At 34.2% G+C, this 25940-nt stretch overlaps 8 protein-coding genes and 7 pseudogenes across 15 annotated transcripts, besides 1 other annotated feature; 9 read left to right on the top strand and 6 right to left on the bottom strand.

Moving 5' to 3' along the window:
• Positions 1-449: 449 nt before the first annotated feature.
• Positions 450-25027: a mobile genetic element.
• Positions 1688-2050, top strand: TVAGG3_0927780 (uncharacterized protein; the record flags this gene model as incomplete). Its single annotated transcript, XM_001299561.1, has 1 exon — positions 1688-2050. One exon carries the CDS (start codon positions 1688-1690, stop codon positions 2048-2050), a length of 363 nt encoding a protein of 120 aa, XP_001299562.1.
• Positions 4905-5771, bottom strand: TVAGG3_0927770 (uncharacterized protein; the record flags this gene model as incomplete). The annotated part of the gene is made up of 1 exon (XM_051252469.1): positions 4905-5771. One exon carries the CDS (start codon positions 5769-5771, stop codon positions 4905-4907), a length of 867 nt encoding a protein of 288 aa, XP_051078043.1.
• Positions 5882-6283, top strand: TVAGG3_0927760 (uncharacterized protein; the record flags this gene model as incomplete). Its single annotated transcript, XM_051252468.1, has 1 exon — positions 5882-6283. The coding sequence occupies one exon, from the start codon at positions 5882-5884 to the stop codon at positions 6281-6283; it is 402 nt and encodes a 133-aa protein (XP_051078042.1).
• TVAGG3_0927750 (uncharacterized protein) lies at positions 6303-6455 on the top strand (the record flags this gene model as incomplete). The annotated part of the gene is made up of 1 exon (XM_051252467.1): positions 6303-6455. One exon carries the CDS (start codon positions 6303-6305, stop codon positions 6453-6455), a length of 153 nt encoding a protein of 50 aa, XP_051078041.1.
• TVAGG3_0927740 (phage tail repeat-like family) lies at positions 6475-7059 on the top strand (the record flags this gene model as incomplete). Its single annotated transcript, XM_051252466.1, has 1 exon — positions 6475-7059. One exon carries the CDS (start codon positions 6475-6477, stop codon positions 7057-7059), a length of 585 nt encoding a protein of 194 aa, XP_051078040.1.
• On the top strand, positions 7105-8098 carry TVAGG3_0927730 (uncharacterized protein; the record flags this gene model as incomplete). The annotated part of the gene is made up of 1 exon (XM_051252465.1): positions 7105-8098. A coding segment is annotated over one exon (994 nt), but the record flags the coding sequence as incomplete, so codon positions are not given.
• On the top strand, positions 8393-9244 carry TVAGG3_0927720 (annotated as a pseudogene). Its single transcript has one exon. A coding segment is annotated over exon 1 (852 nt).
• Positions 9366-10224, top strand: TVAGG3_0927710 (annotated as a pseudogene). Its single transcript has one exon. A coding segment is annotated over exon 1 (859 nt).
• TVAGG3_0927700 (organellar and viral DNA polymerase type B) lies at positions 10684-11512 on the top strand (the record flags this gene model as incomplete). Its single annotated transcript, XM_051252464.1, has 1 exon — positions 10684-11512. A coding segment is annotated over one exon (829 nt), but the record flags the coding sequence as incomplete, so codon positions are not given.
• Positions 13042-13643, top strand: TVAGG3_0927690 (annotated as a pseudogene). The gene has a single exon. A coding segment is annotated over exon 1 (602 nt).
• Positions 14116-14811, bottom strand: TVAGG3_0927680 (annotated as a pseudogene). The gene has a single exon. A coding segment is annotated over exon 1 (696 nt).
• On the bottom strand, positions 15488-15905 carry TVAGG3_0927670 (annotated as a pseudogene). The gene has a single exon. A coding segment is annotated over exon 1 (418 nt).
• On the bottom strand, positions 16110-17034 carry TVAGG3_0927660 (annotated as a pseudogene). Its single transcript has one exon. A coding segment is annotated over exon 1 (925 nt).
• TVAGG3_0927650 (protein of unknown function, DUF4106 family) lies at positions 19152-19562 on the bottom strand (the record flags this gene model as incomplete). Its single annotated transcript, XM_051252463.1, has 1 exon — positions 19152-19562. The coding sequence occupies one exon, from the start codon at positions 19560-19562 to the stop codon at positions 19152-19154; it is 411 nt and encodes a 136-aa protein (XP_051078037.1).
• On the bottom strand, positions 20824-24082 carry TVAGG3_0927640 (annotated as a pseudogene). Its single transcript has one exon. A coding segment is annotated over exon 1 (3259 nt).
• Positions 25028-25940: the final 913 nt, after the last annotated feature.

The following is a 25940-nucleotide window of genomic DNA, read 5'->3' as shown; positions in this document are numbered from 1 at the left end:
TTTATATTTATCATTGTTTAATAGCATTCTTTTTCTTTTCATATTTATTATTGTTTTATTTCATTCTCTTTCTTTTCATGTTTATTATTGTTTTATGAAATTTTCTTTATTTTCATATTTATCATTATTTAATGAAATTCTCTCGATATTAATAAATGTCCTCTTAGTATTGCAATCAAATCTAATTCAATGGAAATTGTCCAATTCTTAGTTGATCATGGTGTTGATGTTAACATGAAACTTATTCTCTTTCTTTTCATATTTATAATTGTCTTATGAAATTTTCTTTCTTTTCATATCTATCATTGTTTGATGGCTTTCTTTTTCTTTTCATATTTATCATTGTTTGATAGAATTCTCTTTATTTTTCATATTTATCATTGTTTTATAAAATTATCTTTCTTTTCATATTTATAATTGTTTTGTTGGATTATCTTTCTTTTCATATTAAAAAAAAAAAAAAAAAAAAAGGTAGTGGGGCTTCCAGGCACTTCGTGCCCTCTAGCCCCGAAGATGTTTAGTATAAATGAAGTTTTTATTCGGAAAATTGTTAGTCTTCTGGTGTGAATTCGGAGGACTCTTCTTCTTCCTCCATTGCTTCTGGGAAGAAGCCTTCTTCTGGGTCGAAAACATTATATAATGTTTCACTTTTCACAAATTATATATGTTTTCATGTTTGTCACTTTTCTGCCACTTTTCGGGTAAAAACATTTTTATTATTATATATAAATGAATTTTACAAAACCACCGTTACCGTTCTTTGGAAATAAGAGTAGATGTAAAGATATTATATTGAGAGAACTTAAGAAACTACCGAATGGTCTAACATTTGTAGATTTGTTCGGTGGAAGTTTCTATATATCCCATTTGTGCCATATAATATTCCCAGACTCAAAGATTATATGCAATGACTTCGACAACTATATGGACCGTCTCAAACATATTCCAGACACAAACAAAATATTGAAAGCGTTAAAAGAAAAGATACCTATAGGTAAGATGGAACGTATACCATTAGATAAGAAAAATATTGTGAGAGAGGTTTTGAAAAAAGCAGAATATATAGACTGGGATAGTATATCTGCTAGACTATTATATAGTGGTTCTATAAGAGTTCATGACATTGAAACACTCATGTCAAAAGTTTTATATCTTAACTATACAAATGTTTTCAAAGAGGACATAGAAAAATATATTGAGGGTATAGAGTTTGTGAGATGTCATTGGACAGAGTTGTATGAAAAATATAAAGACAAGGAAAATGTTTTCTTTATAGTGGACCCGCCGTTCTATAACACATGGGATTTTCAATACCAAGTAGACTGGACTTTGAGAGACTCTTTAGAAACTTTAGACGTTTTACATAACCATCCATGCTTTTACTTTACATCCGATAAAAGTGGTTTGGAAACCGTTATGAGATGGTTAGAGGACATACATGACTATGAGTTTATATATGACAAGATAGAATATGAGAGAGGTCCTATAAACTGGAGAAAGTGTCACAATAAAGAAATTTTATTAGTAAGTAAATGTGGTTTGAAATAGGACTACTTGTTTTAGGTTTTTTCCATTGTGTCATTTATTTATTTGACGTGGCAGAAAAGTACAGAGAATATGAAGATGAACCAATGCCTGCAAATGTTCAGTATATGTACTCGTAAGAGATATTTTTATCTAATATTAAATGGACGCACAGAACTTAGCGAATGCACAGCAACCTGGACAACCAAACCCAGAGAATATTCCAAATGAAGTTAGAATACAAACTGCAATGGCAAACTATGGTCAAGTGCCAACAGATGTACAAATGCAAACTGCCATGTCAAATGACGCTGCGTTAGGTTTGCCACCATGGTATGCAAATATGAGATGGAAAGAGTTTTATACAAACCCTGAAGTGGGATATAAACAACTTTATGCAGATGACGCGAACACAGGAGTTGACCCAGAATATGTTTTCTACCAGAGGAGAAACAGAATGTATGAGCTCCAGTTAAAGAATGCTATGGAACTCAACAGGAAACGTAAGAGACTAGGCGGACATTAGATTTTTACATATAGTAAAATGGGTTTCTTCAGTAAGATAGGAAACTTCTTTCGAAATGTTGGAAGAGGTATATGGAATGGAATAAAAACCGTAGGAAGAGGAATTTGGAACGGAGTCAAAAATATTGGTAAAAGAGTAGGTCAGTTTGTTGGTATTATACCTAAAGACCCTGAACCAGAAGAACAAGCTCCTGTTATACAACAGCCTGAACCTGCACCACAGTCAGTTGGCAACCAAATCCAACACCTCAACCGTATTAAAAAATTATATTTTTACCGTTCGATAGTAGTTGTATATGAAACTAAGTTCTAAGTAAAACGCATGGTATAATGGAATTATTCTTTTTCTTCCATCTGTAGTAAACCATACTTGAAAGTCTGAAATACTTCCACTTGGTGGTTCGTATAACTTTGTAGGTTTTTCGTAAAAGTCATTTGCCAAGCATAAGAAAGAGTTTTGGGCGCCAGAAAATGAAGCATGAACAATAATAGCAGCTGGGTCGAAAACATCTTTAAATAAATATGGTTCATCTCTTGCATATCGACTGTAAATATTTGCTAAAGGAAGTTCGACTTTCTGATTTAAATTCTTTGCAAATAATACCATGACATTGCAGTGAATTCTGTATATATTTGTTCGTCTTTCTTTGGATTGTCTTCGTAGATTTGAAATGACACTTGTGAATTTTGTTTGTCATATACAATTCTCACATAAAGTGTGCTCTCGGTATTTGCATATTCATCAGCATATTTTGCATAACATGAATTTATTTTATCTTCTATATTTTTTAACGCAGTCTGTAGAGAAGATGAAAGGTCAACTTGTATTAGCTCAATTTCTTCCCACATTTTTCGTTTCCCTTCAGATATATAATCTATATGAAACCTTACAATAAATGGAAAACTTTTATCTTCTACAGACACAAACTTCATTCTACGAAAGCCAATAGCTTTTGTGACAGATGGGTCTCTTAGCCATCTTAATGGGTAGTCAAAACGATAGCCTTCATGCTTTACGGTCTCTGTCTCAAACTTTTGACCGACATTAGTAAAAAGTTCATCTAATGGTTTAGTTGTAGCAACTCTTGAATTTTCTTTTTCTATTGAAGCATATTTTATCTAGAATAAAAATGTCGAAAGATATTGCTTCCATGAGAGAAATACAACACAACCGACAACTCATTATGCAAGCTCTAAATAAGAACACAACAAACTTTTCAAACTATTCTAAGATATCTGAGTCATTGAAAGAAGGAAACTTAAAACTGACATTAAACCCAATGACAGATGAGTTTCTGTTTCAAGACAATAAGAACCATACTGTCTGTATAAATCCAACAAAAGGAACTTTAAACGAGAAACCTATAAATGAACTTCTTTTGAAAACGGATGTTGACAACAAAGCTGACAAAGAATATGTAGACGATGCAATAGCAAAAGAAGAAGAAAGAGCTAACAATGCTTATGCAACAAAAGAACATACTCATCCTGAACTAGCAGACAAAACATATGTTGACAATAAAATGTCAAGTGAAGTGACAAGAGCTGAAAACGAATATTCTAAAAAGACTCATACACATTCTATATCTGAAATAACAGACTTACAAGAAACCTTAAACAGTAAAAGTGCCGTTGGACATACACATACCATTGCAAATATTACAAACTTACAAGAAACCTTAAACAGGAAAAGTGCCGTTGGACATACACATTCTATATCTGATATTACAAACTTACAAGAAACCTTAAACAGGAAAAGTGACGTTGGACATACACATACATCTTCTGAAATAACAGACTTAAACGTTAGCCTTGAAAAGAAAGCAGATAAAACATATGTCAATGAAATATACCAAAGTTTGATAGGAACAACGAAAAATATTGAAACTATTGTTGGTGACTTTTCTGTCAATGAAGAAAACAAATATTTTAGATGGGAGTTTGTACACTCCTTAAAAAATGGTATACGGTATAAACTCATTCCGAAAAATAACAATGAAATGTATGTAAGCTATAAAAAGAATGATGGACACAAGTTAAAGTTCCATTAGACAACAACTGCTACTTAAACTTATATGGAGACGAACAAAAGAAATATTTAAGAGTTTATGAAATGGCAGATATGACATTGCCTGACCCAGCTCCAGCACCATATTATTATGACTATGGTGTTGACGCACATGTAGACCCAAAAAAGCAAACATTATATTTAGAATATTATAGATATAAAAGATATAATGCAATAGAAAAAACGAGAATAGTATACTATTATGAAGATGACAGAAATAAATATTATAGTCAAGACTTTACCTACCCCGAAAACATAAGATTATATTATAAAAAATATTCTGACACAAACCAGAAGAAACCAGAAATAGTTACACTATATTTTAAGTTCAAAAGAGACAATCCTATATTATCTCATATGTTTGATTTAATGAACCCAGTAGGTTCTATTTATACATCTATGGAAGCAAGAGGTCCTCAAGTAATGTTTGGTGTTGGTGCATGGGAACAAATAGTCGACAGGTTTTTGTATTGTGCAAACTCTTCAAAGGAAACAGGTGGAAGTAAAACGATTTCAGGTGAAAATTTACCTGCGCACAGTCACTACATAGATTTAAGTACATCTCAAGCAGGTTGGCATAAGCATAAATTTTGGGATTGGTCAGCAATGAAAAAAGGTAAAGGATATGATGTTAAAGACGACGTTCAGTTTGCTATAAATTGTTTCTGGGGTGACACTCAGGGAGATGGAAACCATACACATCGCGTTTCGGATATACGCAAACAACGGGACAAAGTAAAGACTACATGCCACCTTACATGACAGTTTACGCATGGTATAGAATTGCTTAGTCGTCATTTTCAACTTCTTTAGCATATTCGTCAGGAGTTGTCTTATATTTGTTAGGAACTGTCTTTGAAAGTATACCACCTTGAACTTTGACAAGTTTGAAACGAGGTCTGACAATAGTAGTTTTATCTTCTGCTTGCAGTCTGTACATTTTGCCATGTTTGCCTAAAACTTCATAATATTCTCTTGTATACTTTCTTCTATTTTTACGAACACGAATGTGAGTACCTGTCGGGTTCCCATTGTTGTCATAGTCAATAGTATTTTCATATGGGTCGCGTTTAGGTATTTCTATTTTTACTTTGTCACCTTTCTGAAGTTTGAAGCCCGGCATTCTTTCTTGTTTGTCTCTTTTGACTAAATTATTAAATATATAGTCTTTCTCTAAGTCAGGGTTGTTTTTCATTTCTTCGGGGGAGTGGTTTCCCAAACCTTTTTGTTTACGGCTATTGTAAATATTTAAAACTTGTCTCATCTTTGCCATGGAGAAGTGTCTATATTTGTCGTCATATGACATTTCATTTGCTTCACCACCTTGTGGTTGGTTTAAGTCTCTTAACATTTTTATACAACCGTCAATGACACCAAGAGCAGAATGGTTTTGGTCGACAATGAAATATTGGTTTACATTTTTTGAACGCAGATAGTTTTTTACATCATCTGATTTGAAAGAACTTTCACAGTCAGATGTCAGTTTTGTTGGATGGTATTTGTCAACGAATATTGTCAAAGCAGTTTTCACATCTAAAATATTTTTGGACCATAATGGTATGGCTTCACAGTATCTTGTGTTTTGACCGACAAATATTAACCAGTATGGTGGTCCATCTTCTCTATACCTCGGAATGTTTTCCAAGATATCCATAAACCAAGCATTTGGTGTTGAACTAAAGATTTTTATCATGAGTGCTTTCTTTGTCGCTTTAGAAACATAGGGGTCCTTGTTTGGATTCGTCATTTTTTAACCCATAAGAAATGGGTTTATTTGGCGCATTAGCAGGAGTTGCATCCAGATTTTTGCCCGCAGTGGGAACAATAGCCAGAGGTGTATTTGGAGTTGGAAGGAAGATTTTGAGTACATTAGGTATACTGAAAGAGAAAGCACAACCTATTATACAAACTGTACAGAAAGGTTGGGATGTAGCACGAGATGCAACAAATCTTATTCCAAATCCTGAAACAAGAGGAAAAGTTCAAGGATGGATGGACAATGTAGGAAGACAAGCAGGAAACTATTATAACAAAGCAAATGACTACTATAACCAAGCAGGACACTATATGGACCAAGGTGAAAGATTCTTTAACAGAGGATATAACCATGCACAACAATGGGTAAACAATAACCAACCTCAACCGCCTCAAACGTGGGGAATGTAAAGTTTTTTACTGAGATGAAATGAACAATACAGCATTGAGACAAATGGGTTCAAGATGGATTTGTCGACTTCCAGCAGTTACACAACGTGTTTGTCAAGTTCTTCCTATACCTCAGGAAGTTTTAGACCGACTTAAAAAACAACAACAACCAGTTGAAAACAAACCAAACTAAAATTTTTTACTGAGATGAAATGACCGAAGAAGTTGAAACGGTAGATTTGACACCACAAACAAAAAGTTCAGAACCATTGTCAAAACCTGTCAAAGAACTTACAGATGAAGAGAAAAATTCAATAATAGAAAGTGCCAGGTCTGGAAATACAAACCCTAACTATAAAGTCACTTTTCATAGAAATGGAACGGCTAGTATCTCAAAAAAGAAACAGACTCTCACAAATAAAATATTGAAGTCTGAAGGAGCTTTCGAGACAACAGATGGAAAAGTTTACTTCACTGACCAACAGTTCATTATAGAACATCTCATTGACTTAGAGTCGAAATATTCTAAACTTTACAACAAACACAAAAAGTTGAAAGGAAAACAAAAACAAATGGCATATGATATTTATGAAGATGTTGACGACACAACTGTTCCTGCAGGTGAGGTAAAGTCAGAGGAACCGAAAAGTGACGAAAAACCGATAGAAGAAGAGAAACCAAAAACTGAAGATAAACCAAAACCAAAGTTTAGTTTCCAAACTAAACCAAGTCAACCTTCATTAGCTGGTATGGGTTGGCGTCAAAGACTTATGGCAGCAGGCGGTTATGTTAAGTAAAGAAAAAAACATTTTTTTATTTTTATAAAAATGCCCCCATATAGAATGGATAGAAAGTCTGCTAGAATAAAAGCAGAGTTGCAAAGATATGGTTGGAGAGTTTCGAAGAATTTTAAATATAGGAAGGGAAGACCCATAAAAGTCTATGACAAACTGGCTGGTCTTCGCTACGAAATGGATTTGGAAACAGCACGTGCAAATTATCCAAACAGACTAGAGAGGTTAGAAGAAGAACGTCTTATGGACATGCCTTTCGATGTTAGTGAACCTCAAGTTGAAGGACACGACGGCTTTGCCAGATTCTACTGGAAACATGACGAACAATTGCATCCTTTGAGAAGGAAAAAAGGTAGTGCAGAGGATGGTCATGCTCCCATGGAAAGAACAAGATATGCATATGAAAAGTATCGTGAAGTTAGAAGTCAAATTACATCTGGTCGAACCTTTACAGTAAACTTTGACGAAGGAAAGAACAAAGAAGGCTTCATGGGAGTACTTGCTGCCATACAAGACGGAAATAAGAAAGGACACAATCTCAGATTGACCATAACGGATTTGGATGGTCACATTTACTATGCAAATGGCAATGAACAAACAGCTGCAAAACTTCTTGACGCTTTCAAGACTACAAAGAGAGAACAAATGGTTGACTCCGACTCAGACATTTTGAATGCAATTGAAGGAATTGCAAGTGTCAAGTTCGAATGGTACCAACCTAACCCTCAAGCAGTCAGACAACATGCTGGATACTTCCCCTTCATAAATAAGTCTGACATTGACTTGACAAGGTATGGAATTTACAATTCAATTGAAACAATTGTCAATGAACCTTGTATTCTTACATGTCTCAGGAACTCTGGTCTTGTTACAGAAGAGAAGATGAAGTATCTTGAGTCATGTGTGAAGACAAGGTACATTCTCAGAGGTCAATTGGCAAAAATTGCACCGTTGGCAAATGTCAATATCCGAGTCAACATACCTACAGCTAAAGGTTCTTCACATGACGACTATGTTGTTGAGTTCAATTTACCATGGTTGAAGATTGCAATTGTCCACAACCACTTCATGTTGAACGAAAGTCTTACAAAACCCATTGTTCGGAAAAGGCAAGTGCAACATTGTCAGAGCTGTAAACATTCTTTTCGAGAAAGGTTTGTTGGAACCAATTCCAGATGACAAGCTGACAGAAACTTTTGTACCAAAAGACGAAACAAACTTTTCACTGTTAGCAAGACCAAAAGTTGTTCCAGACAAAGTTCTAGTACAAAAGAAGTACACAATTCCACAAGGAGTTGGATTGTTCGGATACCAACCTGAACCAGAAGAACTTCCAATGAGGTTGCAAGAACTTCAAGATGCTATAAACAAACTTCCATTGAGACATCCAATTGACGTCAAATTGTATTGGAGAGCATCTGAGTTAGGTCAGAAGGTTTTATATGAAACAGGTTGCTTCGACGATGTTTATGAGATAACAGGAGAAGTTTCGCAGAAGATAAGAGACTCACTTGAATTTCCACAAACTGGAACAATTGGTTGCGACAAGTTCGACTCAAACGAAAAGATATACTATGTCGACCTTAACGCTGCATACATGAGGTTTGTCCAATATATTCCGACTGGAATTCCAAACGAAGATGGTTGAGTTCCCGGGAAGGAACTATACAGTTGGAAAAGTCATACAACAACTGTATGATATTAGGAAAGCTTCAAACCCCAAACTTGCAATGACACTCAAATTGCTTATGAATTCGACATGGGGATATTCCATTAAAAAACCTCAAGAGATGAAGAGTAAACATTATGAGAAGGTCGACAACTTTGTTGAAAGGTTTTCTCCTTTTGTTTTGAAGTACGAATTCACTCAAGGTCAAAGTGGCTTAGTAACCACATTAAAACCTATTGTCGACATTGGTCTTACCCTCAGTTCGCAAAGGCAGTCCTTGACAACTACAACAAATTCTTCTCCGAAGTCAAATCGAAAGTGAAGGTTTACTATGAGAACATTGACGCACTCATGACGAACGAAGAAGGATACAACAAACTCATTGAAATGGGAATGGTCGGTGAAAAGATGGGTCAATTCAAATTGGACAAAATTTTCACCGAAGTTCATGTCCTCTCCAAGCGTAAGTACTGGGGCATACTTGAAGACGGCACAGAAATAAAACATTGCATGAAGTAAAAAATTTTTATTCGAAATGTACGCTGAGTTTGTTGGAGAAGACCGTTGGGAAACTTGTTTGTTAGATGAGAAATATGAAATGGCATACAATTTTAAAACAATATATTTTTACATATATTAAATGCTTCAGGTTGAAAAACAAAGAACAAAAGTAGCAGATACAAAACCGTTAGACTATATCTTTACAAATGCTGGTAGGACAATATCAGATGAAGAAATTTCATCCCGAGCATACAGGTTTGACTATCCAATTCGTTGGCTTCAAAGTCCTTCAGATGCAAAGGCAATAGGATTTAGAGAGTTTTGTTTTCAAATAGAACTAACGCATTTATGTTCGCAGTATATTTTCATGGGCAGTATAAAGGTCATGATGGTCTAATAGACAAATTTGACGAAATGAGAATCTTTACAGTTCGTTCAGACGAAAGTCTTGAGAAAACTCTAAATGACTTTCAAACTCAAATGAACAAATATTATTGGGAATTTCAAGAAAATACGACTCTTTACTAAATGGAACATACTATCTGAAACTAGAATATGACAAGATGAACTCCGCCGTTTCATTTCAAAAGATTGAAATTAACCCTCCAAGAGATACAGAGTTTTTATATTGGAAAGTAGACAAACGTTCTTGGGCACAATTTCTTCGGTTACTAAACCAGAACGAACCATTACCACCAGATGGTCCATTTAAATTTATACTTCCACCAGCAGATTTGACAGTTTATAGAAACGTGTTTGACCCTCAAAATGTTATGTGTCATGCAAGTTTCAGTTCAAGCAACAATAGTTTTCTATGTATTGGTAAGGATTTTTATGACTTTGCTTCTAAATTCTACGAACCACCTAGTAACAGTTTCTCTGACTTTCAAGTTTGGTTCACAACAAATGGTGTGCAACATATTATTCCATTGTACTATGACTTTTATCTCGAATTGTCTTTCATATATAACTACGGAAAAGTGCTGAAAAAGTATTGAAAAATATATTTTAGGGTAGAAGGTTAGATCTAACCTCTTTTCTAACCTCTTTTCTACCCTCTTGAATTTGTCATGACTTCTTCGTAAACTAAACGTAAATGTTTTGTGAAGAATATAGCAACCGCCGGAATTCAGACGGTTGCTTTTTATACAAAATTCATGCGGGAAATTCTTGAGTTTTGGTTGAAAGAATACGGTGGAGCCAAAAGTGGCTCGACCTCAAAACAAGCATTTTATGAGCTTACAAAGGGTGTTATGAATGAATTCAAATGTATTTACATACATCCTGACCTCGTTCATTTTGTTCCCGGACCAAAAATATAATTTAGGGTAGAAGGTTAGATCTAACCTCTTTTCTACCCTCATTTCACCTCATGAATTTGTCATGAATTTTCCCGAAATAAAAAATAAAGTTAGTTTTATTTTTTTTATTTTTTTTATTTTGTATAAAAAAATAAAATGTCAACAATCGGCACAACAACACTTCAAACAACAGCACCAAACTCGTTAGTCATGAATCCAACATCTATGTTAGTAGAGATGAAAAGCTTCATTCCTTCTTCATATACTTTCGAAACAGAAATCCAGAAGATAAAGCAAGAACTTTTAACAAGTAATTTAGACTGTAGTGCGAAAGATGAAACAAATGAACAGTATCTTTATGAAATGCAGGACCTCATCGACCATTTACCCAAATTGCCTGAAATTCAGCAACAAAAACTAACCATTCCTGAATTCGACGAAATAGAAGTCAAAGCAACTGACTCAGTAGAAATAAAGAAGTTCATACGAAAGGTAAACTATGAGTTTCTAGGATTTCATTGCAACCATAAAGTTATGGACAAAGATTGCGACATGTTATATAAGAACATCTCTGACATATATAAATCTGGGGAGTTTAAGACCTACGACAACTTTGTTTCGTTAGTTGCAGAATGTGTATGGCAGATAAGAGATAAAGATAGAAGAGGTAAGGTATGGAATGAACAGATAAAACCAGCAGCTTTTGAGTTAAAGAAAACCATTGACGCTTTAGTTGTTTTAGCAGGTAAGGTTTCAGAATATAACGCAAAAATGAACCCGCAATGTTCTAAATGTAAAGCAGCAATGAGGAAATATAACTACTCCGTCAAAGAGATAGAAAGAATGAGAAACGACTATGCAGACTTAAAGAAAGATATGTCAAACATTGAGTTTGAAACAGTTGGAAAGATAGACAATGACACCAAAGTGGTTAGAATAGGTGATTTAAACGTAAGATACTCAAAGAAATACAACAAATATTCTTTGTCAGACATTTTATCTCCATCTGGAAAGAAAGCAAAGGACTGGGTTAGAATTGCTTCTAGTCAGAAAATTTTGACAAGAAATCCTGAGCTTATGATATCGGTAAGATTCTATGGAACTACAGCATATCTCATCGACAAAAGTCTTATACCAATAGTTTTGTTATGGTTAGACCCAGTTGTTGGATATAACTTCATAACATATGGTTCATTCGATACGGAACGTTGCAGTGAAGGCTTACTTTACATCGTTCAGAAACCGAAGGACTTCAACACAAAAAGATATAAGATAGGAAGGACATATAATATAACTCTAAGATATGACAGTACAGTCAATAGAGTCAAGGTTGTGTTAGTTAATGATATGAGAGCTGCTGAAACAGAACTACTTGAAAAGTTTGAGAAAATGTATGGTGCTCCATAAAAGGTAAAGAAACGTTTGAAGTAGATGAGATAGATAAAGCTATAAAATTATTTGACGAAGTTGCTGAAAAATACATGTAAAGCGTTTATTTTTGGTCTTTTGTGAAAGATAGAAAAAATAAAGTTAGTTTTTTATAAAATATTTTTTTATTTTGTATGTAAAGACAGATATGTCAACAACAGAGAACACAACAACAGTTATAGTCCATGAAGCTATAAATGAAGAATATGAGTACATACAGTTTAACAAACAACTCCGTCTCATTCGTTCGGTCAAAGACGATATGTACCAGATGCAAAGTATTTTGACAGCATATGTTTTGCTCCAGACACTAAACACGCAGACGACTGGTTCAAAAACCAAAGCACACAAGAACTTTTGAGTGAAGCACAGCGAGACCGACTTTTTTTTCTGAAAACAGTGAAGAACAGCGAGACCGATTCCTTCGGGGTCGCCTAAAAACTCATGAAAACAGTGAAATTTCTCTAGACCGACTTTTATCGGCCTTGCATAAAAACACATGAAAATCGTAAAAATTTGCCAATAAATTTAAGAGGTTGTATGTCATAGACTTCTTGTAAATGCTGTTGCAATGTGGCTTCTCCTCGTTATGCATGGCATGTTTACATGATGTTAGATGAACTATAATTTTTAGGGCATGTGTCAAACCTTGAGTTTTCACAAAATTTAAAAAATAACGTTTACCATGTAAACGTTTATAAAATAACTGGGGTAGAAAAGAGGTAGAAAGGAGGTTAGAATCTAACCTTCTACCCTAAATTATATTTTTATTGAAATCAGCACAAAAAATCATGAGTTTCCTTAAGACAGAAAAAATAAAGTTAGTTTTTTTTTATTTATTTTTTATTTTGTATGTAAAGACAGATATGTCAACAACAGAGAACACAACAACTGCTATCGTTCATGAAGCCATAAATGAAAAGAATATGAGTACATACAGTTTAACAACAACTCCGTCTCATTCGTTTCGGTCAAAGACGATATGTACCAAATGCAAAGTATTTTGAATGCTCTTCGTTCTACAAAGCAAGCATATCATTGGTGAAAACCAACAGAACAAAAGAACTTTTAGAAGAATTTCCTCATATGTTTGCTTCCCTCGGAAAACCGAGGGAAGAATTCCATTCGAAAATCGCAAGAATTTGGCTCCTTGTTTGAAAGGATATTATGTTCATAGACTTTTAGTAAATGCCGTAGCAATGTGGGCTTCACCTCGTTATGCTTGTTATATTTTCATGATGTTAGATGAAATTCATAGACAAGAACGTGAAGAGATGGAAAAGAACTTCAAGCAAAAAATGAAGTCATTGAAGCAAAAGACAAAAGCATTCAGAAAAGAATACCACGTTCGGTACCAAAAGGTAAGGAAAAGAACTATAAGTATATGATTTATACTGAAGAGATGGAAAATGAAAGATAAAGATATGGTTATGTTGCATTTAGTCAGAAGAAAACAAAGCTTTTACGACCTTGCTAAGATTTACAAATCTGACAGAAATTGGTTCTATCGCGAAAACTTACCGATTTCAATGACACCGAATGAAGATGTGAAACAAATAGTTCAAGATACGTTACCTCAAACACACTATGATATTAAAGGTTGTACAATACTTACCTTCAAAGAAGACTTACCGCTACTGAAAGAAAAAATAACAGAGTATTTTGACAACTTCAAACAAGTAGGGTAGATGAACCATTTATTTTTCAAGCTTGTCTTCAGATGGCTCAAGTAGCTCAATTAGGTAAATTGCCTCGTCAAATCCTTCTGGCATTCCGAGTCCTTCCTTCCAACAGGAAAAAATTTTCCATCCGACAAGAAAAAGTTCTTCCTTCCAACAGGAAAAAATTTTCCATCCGACAAGAAAAAATTTTCCAGTTGTCCGTCCGTAAACCATTCAAAATTTTCGAAAATTGAGAACTTTTTGGTCGAACTTCAGAAAAAAATTTTCCATCCGACAGGAAAAATTTTTCCATCCGACAGGAAAAAAATTTTCCTTCCAACAGGAAAAGTTCTTCCTTCCAACAGGAAAAGTTCTTCCTTCCGACAGGACACAAACGGATGACTGACGTTCCTCTTCCTGAATGCCTTCCAAAGCCAGAAGAACCGAAAGCTGCAGAACCACAACAGACTTACTTACTAAGACTAAACACTTAGATTTTTCAAGCTTGACTTTTTACAATTTGAACTTTGTTTGCGTAGATATGAATTCTGAAAGAAGTATGAGGGTCTTGTATGACTTATACTTCTCCCATAGTTCATATCTGTCAAACTTACCTGCCATGGACTCTTTCATAAGTTCCATGAAATCGTCTTCGGACAATCCGGGGAAAAGTACAATGTCAGTAAGTATTCTTTTAACATCCTTACTTAAACTCTTTGCTGTCTGTACACAAATGACAACTGAGATGTTAAAGTGTCTGAGCTTCTTAAGAATTCGACACATATCTTGTTCTCTATTCTTAAGCAAAGGATGAGAAGCAAAGTCATCTAAGATAAGAAGACACCTATGAGGGTATGTCTTCCAATCGTAAGATTGCAATTTCTTCGAAATGTATTCTATCTCTTTCTGTTTGTTTCTGAAGTGTTTCTTCTCTAATATTCTCTGCATTTCCTCATTTGGGTCTTTGAACTTAGAATTTATATACTCATTTATAGCATTATACTTCAAAACTCTTCTTTGGTACTTCTTTATCCAATCTAACAACTCAGTAATCCTTTATACATACTAACTTAGACTTCTTTATAATATCTTTGAACGAATTGACGGTTTGGTCAAATTGACCAGAAGTACTACAAATGACAACTAACTCATAGAATGGGTTCTTCTCATCTAGTTCTTGTTGTTGTGCAGCCATTTTAAGATAAGTGAAAGTCTTACCAGAGCAGGTGTGCAATTAGACCTGTTATACCATTCTGAGCAAATAAGAATTTTTCATGTATAGCTTTATCTGAGCATTTTCTAACTTCCTCTTGTTCTTGTTTAAAACATTCTCAAATTTCTTGTCAATGTCAGCAAACTTTTTTTCTAACATATTTTTAGAAAAATTAAAATTTTTATCTTTTAGAAAATGTCTAGCGATTTCGCTATCTATATTCGAGACAAGCTTTTCGACAGCAAAACATCTGTCGACCATAAAATTTACATAGTGTAAACAAGAAAGGTGAATTTGTTCTAAAGTTCTGTTTCTGGGAATATGACAAGAACCATAAAACATTAAGCAGAGCAGTCTTAAAATTTGTCAATGACAGACTTGTTGACAGAGATGACACCGATTGGAAAGATGAAGTCCAACAAAGTTCTTAGAATGCAAAGAAGACACATGCGCTGTTCTTGAAGATGAAATAGAAAACAGAATAGATGAGCTATTAAAGGACAAAGAACTTTTACATAAATATAGTTGCGCCAAATTTGACATAACTCCACCAGAAAGAAGAAGAAAGAAAGAAAGAAAAGAAAGTAGAAGAAGAGAGAAAGAACCAGAGCCAGTTCCAGAGAAAAAGAAATTTGACATGTAAAAATAAAATTTATTTTTAGAACATTTCTGGGTCAATGTCAATGTTCTCTTCCTCTTTAGGGGCAAACACTGGCTTAGACTCTAAAATCTTTTTACCCAATTTACCTTGAACTTCAACTATCTTAGACTCATAATATTCATAGTCGTCTGCTTTCTTTGGTTCATAAGGTATAACAAGTTTGTATGCTTTACCTTCTTCGAGTTTGAGAACTTTCTGTCAAAATTTCTTTGACTGTCAACATACCGTCAATGTATAAGTCTTCAAAAGTTGCACCACTTTTTCTAACAACAGCAAACTTAACTGGTGCAATGTTCCAAATTTTGTCAAATGTAGACTTTTCAAAATTGTAGAAGTAAACATTCAAATATGCGAATGGAGCTAACTTATCTTTGACTTCTGTCATGTACTTATTTACTGAGATGAATTTTGCCATCTTTTCTATCGGATAAAAAAAGATTTTTTTTTAAATTTACTCAGAAAAATTTTTCTTTGTATATACCATTCTGAACATCTAAAAGACTTTTGACATTTGCCAAGAATGTTCGTTTAGAAGCTGCCATATAACCATATTCTTGACAATATTGTTTATACGAATCGTACAATGACCTTTCATCTAAACACTCAAAGTCAGTTTCATCTATGAACAGTTCATATACACTCTTGTTTGCTTCTAACAATGTTTGTCTCTCTTCGGTATGTGGAATTTGTCTTGGATTGAACTTTGAAATATCTAATGTCATAAAATATGAGAACAAGTGGTTGTAAAAGTCAGATGTCAAAGTTTCTGCTAAGTCGTCAAAATATTCTGTATCTTGCATATGAGAATCTGACGTTCTGACAACTACATATCTTCTGTCAGAACTTTCTAACTTCATCGGAACAGCATTGTTTGAAACCATAATGAAGTTTGCAACATTTTCACAAACTCTTTGGTCTTTATACTTTCTTTCAACAACTCCAACTTTGTCTGTTATAAGACTCTTCAAAGCATCTGAGTTCAAAACTTTTGTTGTATCTATACTTTGAAGTTCATTGCAAACTATAAGTTTCATATTCTCTATTGAAGAGTTAAACTTGCCACAGATGTTTTCTATGTTTGTCATATTCGGGTTCGAATAGCCTTCTAACAGTTTGCACAAAATATCTGTAAAGAATGTGTTCTTACCAGTTCCTTGTTTTCCAATTATAATGAGAGCAGTTTCATTTTTAGCACTTGGATGTTGTAAGATGTTTGCAAACCAACATAAGATATACTCATAGACTCTTTCGTTTCCATTGCATATAATTTCTTTGACATGGTCTAACCAAGCTTCTATAATATTTTCTTTCCATTCTACTTGTTCATATTTATATCAGTGAAGATAGAATAGAAGTTTGGAAAGGTGTATAGAACTTTATACCTCGAACTGAAAAATCTTCTAACTTTGACAATAAGATATCCCAAGCATCTAACATCTTCATTCCAACTTGTACAACTTTTATTTTCTAAGTTTCTGTCTACATTCTTGTTCAGACACTATTGTCGCTTTAGGTTTGTTAAAGACTACATCCCATTCTTTCATAACATAACATTCTGGGGCAGAGTCAACATAAATGACTAAACGTTTCAAATTCTCGACTGCTTTGTTATAGTCTCGAAATGGACACATATTTCTGAATGCTTGGAAGTCATAAAATCTGAAACATCTATTCTGTACATTTTTATAAAAATAAAAAAAATATTTTTTTTATTCTTGACTTTGTTGTTGCATTTGTTGCATTTGTTGTTCTTGAGCTATTTGTTCTTGAAGTTGTTCTTGTAATACAATACTTTCACCAGTTGCATCTTCCAATTCGAAACTTTCTGCCGTCATTGACAAATACATAGGACATAAAAGTTTTACAGGAACAAAGTTTGCGTCAACTAATGTCAACGTTATACTTGCCAAAGTGTTTGAGTTCACTAAGGTTGAAAATTCTGCATTCGAATGAACAATAGGCAAACCAGCAGAGAAAGTATTGTTTATACGCATAAGTATCTTTTGGTCATAATAGTTTCTGTCGACATTCGAATAACACTTTGAAAACCTAAGTTTGAAACAATATATAAGATTGGTGTGCTTAATGTCAATGGAATAGACATTCCTTGTATGACACCTTTTCCTGTTAAGGAAACTGTTGGTAGTAAAAACCAGAAATAAGTTTTGTATTATAGCTCATATCGTTTATAGTAAACTCAGTCGGACATCCAAACATAATGAAACCTGCTCTAGTTGCAGCACATGTTACACCCGTATTAAAGTATTAAATAAGTCAACAAAACCTGTTGGTGGTATATCTGAGTAAGTATCTTCAAAGGAGTATTTTTTACCATTCACAACAATAAAGTCTTCTGGTGTCAAAAGAGCAAAACAGGCTTTAGTCGCCATTGTGTTTAAGGTTAGTTTACAATACCGTCCTTGAGGACTTTGTAAGTTTGTTGTTATAGAATTATATGACTCAGGGTTTTTAGTCGTAATAGTATAAACCATTATGTCTTCTGCCATTTATATAAATTTAAAAGTTTTTCTGAAAGTGGAGAAGAACTTCATCTAAACTTTCACATGAGGTTTCTTGAAGTTCTCTGTCTAAGAAGTTCAAATATTTTGTAAAGACATAGAACTTTCCTTTGTCTACACGAACAAACAAACAGGGTCTTTCATATCGTTCAAAAGTGTGTAAAATCCTTTACATGAAATAAAGTCTATATTATTTTTCTTCAAACATCTTTCAAAAGTTTTGACATTTTTACTTAGCAAATAAATTTTAATGAAATGTTGTGGTCGTCAAATATTTTTATGACGTCTGGGAAACTATACTTTAAGTTCAACGTTTCACCTCCTTCATAACGTATATCTTGTCAATGACATTATATGAAACACCACAGCAACTAATGTCGGGTTCTATTTCTTTGATGTTTATATCGTCTGCCTCTGTCAAAAGTTTCAATAGTTCTTTCAAAACTTCATGAGGTGCAATGACATATGAGTTCACTTTTACAGGGTTGTGTTCGACCAAGTTTAACATTATACCTAAAGCTTGACAAATCTTCTCCTGAGTTTGAAGTTTGTCTTTAAGTTGTTGGTAGTCGTTTCGAATATCTGCAACAGAAACTTAAGTCTCTGCTAACTTCAGGATATGTTGGTTCTTTTACAGGAACAATTGTTATACCATCTTCGTCTTCGTATGGTTTCCCCACTTCAACATCTCTGTCTTTGACATTGACAACAACACTTTGACTGTTGTTTTGAGTTGGTGAATTTAACTTCACATCTGCCACCGCCATTAAACCTTTTGAAACACTCACGCTTCTATTTTTCGGAAATGACATTTTACTTAGAATAAAAAGATGGACGTATTCGAGTATCTCTTCGAATTGAAGCAGAACAAAGTTTACACACACAAACAATACAAATACATTGACAGAATAGTTCTTTATACAAACATGGTAAATGTTATAGAATAGCAGTCTTTGCTGAACCAAAATTTTTCATAAAGCAAAGAAAGTTGGTATAACCGAGATGGTGAAAGTTCTTGACGTTGACAAAAATATAACACAAAAACTTACAGATATTTCTAAAGGAAAGTTTATAATACAATATTATGTCAAAACTGGCGTACTGTCAATATTTGACGGAGAGAAGTCAGTTTCAAGAACAACTTACTGACCTGCTGCCAAAATCTGCTCGATGGAAGCTGTCGTTATGCCAATCTGAGGAGCCCCAGCAGGTTTCATCGAACGAATCTTCAAAAGAGCATCTTCCGTGAAAAGTGCTATTGGTTTTGTAAACTTCTTTGCTCTCAGTTCATCTGGACCGTCTCTGTCACCAGTATATTGTATTTGTACAGTACCAACAGTTGAAATACCACCCATAAAGTCTTCTGAGTCAGCAAATGGAATGCCAAGCCAAAAGTTTGAACGGTCTCCATTTGTATATTGAGTTTTTTGACCTCCTGTATGAGTCCATACTTTCACATATGGCATAATAGAACTTTGCATTTCAGGGTTAATGGTTGTTGTGAAGTTGTTGTTAAAGTTCATAGCATCTAATGTCAAGTTGTATGACCTCATATCCTCAACTGTAGAATATTCTTCTCTTGGATAATATTTTGCCATCTATGTTTATATGATATTTAATACCGGGGTTGTAGAAACAAGAATAGTCATTTATAGTTCGTCTGAACAGTACAAACATAGTATCTGCATGTTTCATTGCAGTTGTTAAAGCAATATCTGTTCTTGCACCTGGGTCAGCACTTTGGTTTCCAACTTCACCTGCAAAGTCTTTTGACAGATATTTGGTGTATAGGGAACATAAGTGGAACTGCAATATATTTGGCAGCTAAAGCATTTGAAATATCTGGGTCCAACATATAGACTGCAAGTCTGCTTTCTATTCTCTTGCATTCAAATTTTTCGCATGTAACTTAACTGGGTCCCAAGCAGTTCCAGCAGCATTGAAATAATAGTTTACTTCATTGTTGAAGTTTGAGAAACCAAAGTCTAAGTCAACTTTGTCTTTGCAAAAGTCACAGAACTTGGCTCCACCAGTTCCAGCTATAGTAATGCTGAATGGGTCTTGTGTTGGTGCAATGACTAAGTTATTTTTGCTTGGAGTAAGTTCGATAGAAATTTTTCCTGCCAGTTTGGCAAGTATCTTAAAACCTGAAGATGAGGAAAGATGACAAAGGAACTCTAAGTTTCAGTTTTACTTTAGTGGCAGCAGTTCCATCTGAACCAGAAAGGTTAACATAAACTCCTGGAACGTTAGGGTCAAGTCTTCTTATTTTTTCAATATTTGCATACTGGTCTGTTTGTTCTCTAGCTTGTGGTTGTACTGAGTTTCTCAAAGCGAACCATTCATAGTTTGCCCATGTTACTGTTTGAACTAAGTCAGAGTTAGAATATATCTTATATCCCATGAAAACTTCTGGAGCATATTGGTATCCGACATAGAAAATTCCATTGCAACCTTTCTTGTCAGACAACTTGGCAGAAGGTTTTATTTCAATGTCTTGTTCCACGTATAAGAATGAGTTGTCAATAGAAATAATATGAAACCTGTCGCAAGCAATATCTACTGTTGTTGAAGAACCTTCTCCAAAACTCACCTACGTTTCCATAAGAAACAGCAGTTGTATATTCGTAAGTTCCAGGAACTATTTCTGACCTTCTAATGCATTGTCGCATTCGTTATACCATTCGGAAACATTTCCGTTCATGGCATCCAAAACTGTTGGCGTTATATTCTGAGCGGCGTTACATTTCATATGGGTAAAAATATAGAATAGTTGGATTTATATATCATAATAGAACCCACTCGTACCAAGCTTTACTTTGTTCTACTCTTCTTCTTTGGTGTCGCTTTTGGTAACTTGCCCTCTGCTTCAAGTTGTTGCATCTTTGCCTCATGTTCACTAGTATGTTGTAAATTTCCCATGTCCTTTTTGCCTTTGGGCTCTGGTCGCCAACTCAGGTAACCTATATCCTAGAAGATTTTGTCATAGTTTGTATTTGAGTCTTCGCGTATTGTTTGCATGACTCTTTCCTGAGTTTCCGGTTCAAGCTCTTCAAACAGAGCTTGTCCATATGGAATAAGCTCGTTTCCAAATATATGTTTTTGTAGCCATTCTGGTTTTCTTTCCATGTTACCAATAATATCTTTTGTGAATGGGAAAGCTTTTACCCAATGTTTCAGTCTTGCGTCATTTATTTCTGTAGTTGGTTTTATTTTGTCAAGGAACATGTTTTTCAATACTAACATTTCATTTGGTACTGTCCATTTGAGTTTTCTTAAATATTCATCCCTTCTCGGTTCATTGTCTGCAAAGTAAGTTTTTATGACATTTTGCAAACTTTCGTTTGCAAGGTCATGTACAATAGGTTCTCTTCCTTCTCTCTCCCTAACTTTCTTTCTAAACTCTTCACCAAATATACCATCTCTATGGTTCTGTGTAGTTCTTTGAGATAAATGTTCTAGAACGTCAGGTGTTATATTTCCATCAGCCATGTTCATTTCATACTGGTCCAAAATATCTGCATGTTTCATATCTTTCAATGGCATTAAAGCCGCGCTGAAAATACCAGCTATATCTGGTTCACCATTCACTTCCATTGCGTCTACAACTTCTTGGAATTGTGGTTGTAAGTTTATGAACCACCTATCCGGATTAGCTTTATGACCCCATCTCATTGTAGTTCCATCGTCTGCAGAAACAAAAGTAGGTTTGTTTCCATATTGGCTAGGTTCTGAATGAACTTTAAACAATGTTTCATTTCTATATGTTTTGTTGAAATTTAACCTTTTATTTTCACCGAGTTCATCCAAAGATTGAACGTTATATGCTCGTAAGTAAAAAGGATTGTTGTATTTGTGTACACTTTCTTTCAGTTCTTCCATTCTATGCTGGATATTTTCATCTGATGTTGGAGTCTTTTGTATGTCGGCGAACATTTTTCGATATTCTTCTACTATGTCAGCCGAATTTTTCTTAGACTCTTGGAAAGATTCCATATTCCCCGCATACACTTGTTGAGGGTCAAGATTTTTCGGCTGTTCCAAATCTTCATCTAGTTCTGTGAAGTTAGTTTCCAAAGGAGGGACTTGTTTGTTTCCTTCAGGCTCTTCTAGCTGTTGTTGCTGAACTATTTCTTCCATGTCTGGTTGTATCTGAACTTCTTCCTGTGGAGTTTCTTGTACCTCATCTGCTGGCATTTCATATATTCCGAGACCGTTTTTAAAAAGTTCCCTATCTAAGTCATCCGGACTCATAAACCTTTCTTCTTTCGTTCCGTCTCTATTTTTTACGCGTTTCATGAAGAGAGTTGAATTATCGTTTAGCTCTGACACCAAATATCTTGGAGTAAATTCAGTCATGTCATTTGGATGATATGCTATTAAATCATATCCCTTAGCGAGCTTGTATTTTCCAGGTTTGAAATTATATCCCATTTGGTGCTGAACCATAAAGCTAAATAGGTTCGGGTCAGTATTTCCTTCCTTGAACTTTCTAATAGCTTCTTTATATCTGTCACTAAAGTCAAGAGTATCTGGGTAACCATAATTTTCCTTAAGCATTTTTAAGAATTCTTGGTTTCCTTGTTCTCTACTTCTTTTATGTCCTTGCTCTGTTTGTGGTTGTTGCTGTGCAGTGTTTTGAACTGTTGGTTGTGGTGCAGTGTTTTGAACTGTTGGTTGTGGTGCAGTGTTTTGAACTGTTGGTTGTGGTGCAGTGTTTTGAACTGTTGGTTGTTGTGCTGGTTTTGGTGCATGCCTGTGTCTGTGTCCATGTGACGATGTAAATGTTTTAGGTAGTCCTGGTGCAGGTGCTTCTCTTGGAGGGTTTGGTGGTATATAAGTTCCACTAGCTAGTATATAAGTTCCACCAGCTGGTATATAAGTTCCACCAGCTGGTATATAAGTTCCACCAGCTGGCACATATGTTCCATCTGCAGCATAATGTCCTACCTGACTTTTCGTTTTTAAGAAAGCATTTACTAGGTCTGTTTTGGTCTGTTGTAACTCTTTTTCTTGACTTTTCCACAACAGTTGCTCTAACGGCGTCATAGGCACTTTGAACTGCCTGTCTCGTTGCTGCATCTGTTATTTTCGTCATATTTTGTGCTACTTCTCTTAACTCGTTGTCGAAACCTTCAGACTTCAGTTTCTTTCCAGATGAGAAGTCGTTCACTAGTTTCACCTTACTATGAAGAGCTTCGAAGGCGTTCTTAAAGTCAGCATTCATTAAAGCTTCATTTGAACTGTCTTCATCCGCTTGTATTTTTGTCCTTATTGACCCTATAAAAGTTGGGCTGCTTTGGCGTTGCTTGGCATCTAACCAGTCATTATTAGCTTTTATATATTCTGAGCTTTTCATTGCCTTTTGCATGGCTGCGTCGTTATTTTTACTTTCTTGTGCTAAGTTTTCATACTGTACGGTTTGGTTTTGCAACTGTAAAAGTTTTTCTGCCTTTACATTTGCTTCAACTTCTTTTTTATACTCATCGCTATCCATATATGTCTTCAGGGCTTTTTGTTTTATTTCTTCATCTTTCAGTACTTTATATTGAGTAGTATGGTTTTTCAAATTTATAACATCTTGTTCCATTTTTGCTACTTCTGCTGCTTTTTCTGACACTTTTTTCGCATATTCCTCTGTACTTAGTTCTTTCAGTTGTTCTTCTTTCTTCTTTTTCTCTACGTTTAACTCATTGAGTTTCTTTGTGTGTCTGTCATATTCTAGTTTCTTTTCGTTTTCACTTATTTGTTTCTGTATATCTATGTTTGACTTTTTGACATCTGTTATTTGATTTTTGAGTGAACTCAAATTCATTTGACTTTGAGGGTTATAAGCTGTTCCGTCTGCAGCTCCACCATAGCCTGCCATTTTCGCTAAAAGTGCCGCTCTTAAACCTCCACTCTGTGCACCAATAACTCGGTTTAAAAGCATAGGGTTGCTTGACATTTGTTGCAACATAGTGGGGTCATTCATAATTTGTTGTTGCAACTGTTGTTGTGGTGTCAGTTTTACTATTGGATGTTTCAATGCTCTCTTCCTCTTACGTATATTCTTACGTAGCTTACGTGGCATTTTAAGTGAAGTTAAAAAGCGGTTTTTGACAGATGTTTGTATGACACTATTTGTTCAGCACAAAGTCCAGTCTACTTGGTATTGAAAATCCCATGTGTTATAGAACGGTGGGTCCACTATAAAGAAAACATTTTCCTTGTCTTTATATTTTTGGGTCCTTTACACTCATTACGAAGAAGTCTTGACAAAACATTTACGAAGAAGTCTTGACAAAACATTTACGAAGAAGTCTTGACAAAACATTTACGATGAAATCTTGACAAAACATTTACGAAGAAGTCTTGACAAAACATTTACGAAGAAGTCTTGACAAAACATTTACGAAGAAGTCTTGACAAAACATTTACGAAGAAGTCTTGACAAAACATTTACGAAGAAGTCTTGACAAAACATTTACGAAGAAGTCTTGACAAAACATTTACGAAGAAGTCTTGACAAAACATTTACGAAGAAGTCTTGACAAAACATTTACGAAGAAGTCTTGACAAAACATTTACGAAGAAGTCTTGACAAAACATTTACGAAGAAGTCTTGACAAAACATTTACGAAGAAGTCTTGACAAAACATTTACGAAGAAGTCTTGACAAAACATTTACGAAGAAGTCTTGACAAAACATTTACGAAGAAGTCTTGACAAAACATTTACGAAGAAGTCTTGACAAAACATTTACGAAGAAGTCTTGACAAAACATTTACGAAGAAGTCTTGACAAAACATGAAAACATATATAATTTGTGAAAAAGCGACACAAAAAGTGTCACCGGCTGGGGTTCGGTCCTCCTCTTGGGTCTTGGGCAAAATTTCTTATGGGCTAGAGGGCACAAAGTGCCCGGAAGGCCATCCCAAGAAAAAAAAAACTTCATTATACTCATCAACTTCAGGGACTAGAAGGCACGAAGTGCCTGGAAGCCCCACTACCTTTTTTTTTTTTTTTTTTTTTTTTTATATTTATCATTGTTTAATGATATTCTTTTTCTTTTCCTATTTATCATTGTTTAATGATATTCTTTTTCTTTTCATATTTAGCATTGTTTAATTACATTCTCTTTCTTTTCATATTTATCATTGTTTTATATGATTATTTTTCTTTTCATATTTATCATTGTTTTATTATATTCTCTTTCTTTTCATATTTATCATTGTTTTATCCGATTCTCTTTCATTTCATATTTATCATTGTTTGATAGAATTCTCTTTATTTTCATATTTATCATTGTTTAATTACATTCTCTTTCTTTTAATATTTATCATTGTTTAATTACATTCTCATTCTTTTCATATTTATCCTTGTTTTATTATATTCTTTTTTCTTTTTATAATTATTATTGATTTATGAAATTCCCTCGATATTAATAGATGTCCTCTTAGTATTGCAATCAAAGAGAATTCAATGGAAATTGTCCAATTCCTCGTTGATCATGGTGCAGATGTTAACATGAAACTTATTCTCTTTCTTTTAATATTTATCATTGTTTGATAGAACTCTCTTTATTTTAATATTTATCATTGTTTAATGACATTCTCTTTCTTTTCATGTTTATCATTGCTTTATGATATTTTCTTTCTTTTCATATTTATTATTGCTTAATGACATTCTCTTTCTTTTAATATTTATCATTGTTTAATGACATTCTCTTTCTTTTAATATTTATCATTGTTTTATAAAATTCTTTCGATATTAATGAATGCCCTCTTAGTATTGCCATCAGAGCGAATTCGATAGAAATTGTCCAATTCCTAGTTGGTCATGGTGCTGATGTTAACATGAAACTTATTCTCTTTATTTTCATATTTATCATTGTTTAATGACATTCTCTTTCTTTTCATGTTTATCATTGCTTAATGAAATTCTCTTTC

Source organism: Trichomonas vaginalis, chromosome I, assembly GCF_026262505.1.
Source record: "Trichomonas vaginalis G3 chromosome I, whole genome shotgun sequence".
Lineage (NCBI taxonomy): Eukaryota > Parabasalia > Trichomonadida > Trichomonadidae > Trichomonas > Trichomonas vaginalis.
The sequence above is the reverse complement of the archived record's forward strand: the minus strand, read 5'-3'. Positions and strand labels throughout refer to the sequence as shown.